The 4,127-nt window shown below is 43.4% G+C and overlaps 1 protein-coding gene across 1 annotated transcript; it reads right to left on the bottom strand.

Moving 5' to 3' along the window:
- Positions 1-1,894: 1,894 nt before the first annotated feature.
- On the bottom strand, positions 1,895-3,106 carry LOC131605026 (uncharacterized). Its single transcript, XM_058877427.1, has one exon. The coding sequence runs from the start codon at positions 3,104-3,106 to the stop codon at positions 1,895-1,897; it is 1,212 nt and encodes a 403-aa protein (XP_058733410.1).
- Positions 3,107-4,127: the final 1,021 nt, after the last annotated feature.

Genomic DNA, 4,127 nt, shown 5'->3' with positions numbered 1-4,127 from the left:
TTGCTAGGACTAGTAACACCTTGAATGGTACCAGCTTTGACACAGTTCTCAACCCTCTCACCAATGATGACCACATCCGAAAAGGAAGGAGAAGTATTACTAACCATGTGCTGAAGATACGGCCCTTTCAGAGTTCCCATAAACAGATCAATCAACTCTCGGTCCAATAAAGGAGGTTGGACTCGAGCAGCAAGTTCACGCCACCTCTGGGCGTATTCCTTAAAAGACTCTTCAGATTTCTGTGACATATTTTGCAGCTGTGCACGGCTAGGAGCCATAGCAGTATTGTAGTGGTATTGTTTTAAGAAGGCATCAACCAGTTCTCCCCAAGTATTGACATTAGACCTCTCGAGTTTCATGTACCACTCCAGCGGGGCTCCAGTGAGACTGTCCTGGAAAAAATGCATAAGTAGAGGTTCGTTCTCAGCGTGAGCGGCCATCTTACGGCAGTAGGAACGAATGTGAGTCTCTGGGCAGGTAACTCCCTTGTACTTATCAAAATCTGGCACCTTGAACTTCGGGGGAATAATAATCCCAGGTACCAAGCACATAGCAGCATTGTCGAAACTCGAAGTTTTAGCAACCTCAACGGCCTTAAGGCGTTCTTCAAGAGCTTGGTACATCTTAGCAGTCTCAGTCAACTCCGCAGTAAGATCATGTTCAAGATCAATAACCTCATGGTGGTCATCCACTACTTTAAGTGTCTCATTAATAGGAGTCTCCTTAGTTTTCACCCCTCCATCAACAGAGTTGGTAGGAGTGTCTTTGATCAATCCAGCAATGCTCTTTCTGAGCTCTTCTTGTCCTTGGACAACGACATGGAGGGTCTCCATAAGTTGGGTCATCCTTTCCCCCCATAACATCCATATCCATACGGAGGGCAGCTTGATTCTGTTCAAATTGGTCCATGATTCTCTTCTCGTTGTTTCTGGTGCGGTAAGGATGTAAGAAAGTCAGCTTCGTCGTCGGGAAAGAAATCTGTTGTTGGAAGGGACCCCAATTAGAATCTGATAAAAAACCTGTAAATGCAATATGATATGAGTGCATGGGTGCATGTGTGCATGTTTTATTATTTTCAAGACTTTTTAGCTTTGTCTCAAACCAACAACACAGGATAACGGAGAAGATAGTGAAGCATAACCAAGATAAGCACAACCAAGATAAGCAAACATAATCGATTAATTCTGCAACCAAGTTCTTGAAGTACAAAATATTCTGCTCCCATGAGCCAACAAATACAGCAATAGAAATAAGAATCCCATCCAACAAGTCTGGTGGTGATTCTACAACAAAGTCAACACTAAGCAGGATCTCCCATGTCCAAATGACGAAAGGGGCTGTCTCCAATGTTCTTATAACTCCAGGTCTTCATTTCTTCAAAAAGCTTTTTCGTCTCAGCACGGGTTGGTCTCTTAATGATCTCTTGAATCAGCAGGTCCTTTCTGAAATGCATTGTTTCCATGTAGCGGTTCTTCAACTCCCAACATCTGGCTTCCTCTTGAGCTTGGGTATTACCTTGACCTTTTTCTTCTACTTGACCCTTCAGCTTTCGGATTTCTTCATAGCACTTTTCTAAGGTTCCTTGGCGTTCCAACAAGAGTTTGTCTGCTTTCTTTCGACGAGCCCTTTCTGAATTGGCTTCTTTAGTCTGAATCTGGAATCTTTCAGTCAAATCTGCCAACTGAGCCTCGTAATGTTCTTTCAGCTTCTTCTCTTGAGATTCAGTAGATTTAGGGTCTATAGTCACTCTTGGCCTTTTCTGAGAAGTACTTCCTCTAACATACAATTCTTCAAGCTCTATTTCTCTCATTTTCAACTTATGAAGTGAGGAAAGCTTCTCTTGCCTAGCAGTATTCATCTTAACATGCATTGTTTCCACCTGTTCAGTCAACTTTCAATTCTGCTCAACAGTTCGATTATAACGAGGCATGGAGACAATGTTGGGTTGTTCACCAGCAGGGGGGTACAAAGGATCTTTGGGGGGAAAGGGCATCCCTCGAACAGCAACCACAGATTCGACCCACTTAGTATAATCCTCATAAGTAGCACAATCTCGCTGACCAAAATGTTTTTTATCTCTCCAACAAATACTCTTCCAGGCTTGTACAGCTTCTGCCATCTGCCCACTGTCGGTGGCCGAATGATAGAAAATATTCTCAGCGATTTCTGTCTGCTCAGGGGGACTGATAAAAGCATATCCAAATGTTCTCCTAGCCAGGACGGGATTATAGTTGATTCCACCTCTAAGACCCATGAGAGGTACATTTTTGAACTTTCCGCAACTCATAATAACTTCCATGTCATCTAAAGATCTGTTGTGCCAGACAATATCTTTGGCCCTAAGCCCCATAATCCTCTCAGCCCACATAGATGTGTGCCTATTATCAACGAAAGCGCCACACTCAGGCAAATGTGACCTGAACCAACGATATAACAACGGAGCACAGAATCTAACCAAACCTCCCTTCTGACTACTCTTGTGATGAATGGAGTGATAAACATCCCCCAAAAGTGTAGGAACCGGATTCTGCAGAATGAACATATGAATTGCATTCATGTCAACAAAGTTAGGAATGTTCGAGAACATCATGATACCATAGATACCTAGAGCCAGGATAGCCCTAAATGTGTCCCATTCCTTTGCTTCAGCAGCCTCACAACCCCTTTTGACCAAAAACTCCATGCAAAAACCAAAACCTCCTCCCTTCTTAGTGAGATTTGCTTCCACGACCGACTTGCTCAAATAAAGAGCCTTAGCAATTTCAATGGAATCAGGGGCCTTCATGGTGCCATAGTATGGTACTTCCTTCTTTATAGGAACGCCAAGAAATAGGGAATACTCTTCTAATGTTGGAACCAAGAGGTAGTCGGTGAACGTGAAGCAGCGAAGGGGAGGATTATAGAACTGAAGCAAAGTATGAACTCCCTCTTGCTCGTACTTGGTGAACGGCATCTTGAGAAGGCTCAGAATGTACCCATATTTTTCTCGGAAATTGGTTGACTCATCTGGCGTAATCTTCTTTGCTAAACACCCAAGGGAATCCAGATTCGGATCCAGGAAAGAATAAGAGGGATTGCGTCTACCAGTCTTCATTGGTGGGGCCATGTGTTGGTCGGAGACAAAGCCAAAAATTCCTGAAAATAAATGAACATGCATGTTAAATGATATGGTGGAATGCATTTCATTGGGAGAATCCTAAAGTCTTTTCATTATTTCTTTTATTTTATTTTTTTTTGCCAAAAGAGTATATACATCCTTTTTTGGAAATAGACTTTAGGATTCTCCACGAATGAAGTGAGGTGGATGCAATAGCATGATGTGTCATGTGTGTGATGTGGTAAGAGACTGAATGTCCCTCGCAGCTCTGGATATCTGGGTAACACTGAATGTAACAGGTTCAAAATTCCGGCTTCAGATTGCAAAATGGAGATCAGGGTATGATGAAGGCTAGTGTCCTGTCCCACCCCAAACTCACAGGTATGAATTCTAGACACGGACAGGTGGTCCCTAATGGTCACTAGGGTCTACAGTTCCCATGGGGTACAAAGTGTTTGAGGCAGCAAGCGTGCCAGACACAGTGTTCCATGAAAGAACCTCGCCCAGTTGTGGTACCCCATGTCAAGCTCGATCGTAGCAAGAGCCACGGGAGTCAACATGAGCATCCACGCTAATCCTATGTGTCACTGGCCTGGGTAGTGGGCCTTTTACCTCACAAAAACCCCCCACCTGCAAAACAAAGCAGAAAAAATATGTGGCCCCCACGGGGACCCATAATATAGTCCAAATGCATGATGTGCAAGCAGAAATAAACATGATATGCAAGCATAAAATAAACATGCAAACATATATACAAGATATAGACATAAAAAAAACAAATAAACACCCAATAAAATAAACAAACAAAGGCTAGGATCGACTCGCTTAGGCATGGACCCGCAATAGGTCTAGCAACATCCCCAGCAGAGTCGCCAGCTGTCGCACGCTCGCGAAAAATGAACAGAGTCGCCACCAATATATTTATCCCATAAGGGAAAGGAATATCAAAAAACCTAACAAAGGAAGGAACAAGGTCTTGCGACCAGAGAATCAAGGTACGGGAGTCGGTTACGCAAGGGGAAGATATTAG

This window comes from Vicia villosa, linkage group LG5 (assembly GCF_029867415.1).
Source record: "Vicia villosa cultivar HV-30 ecotype Madison, WI linkage group LG5, Vvil1.0, whole genome shotgun sequence".
Lineage (NCBI taxonomy): Eukaryota > Viridiplantae > Streptophyta > Magnoliopsida > Fabales > Fabaceae > Vicia > Vicia villosa.
The sequence above is the reverse complement of the archived record's forward strand: the minus strand, read 5'-3'. Positions and strand labels throughout refer to the sequence as shown.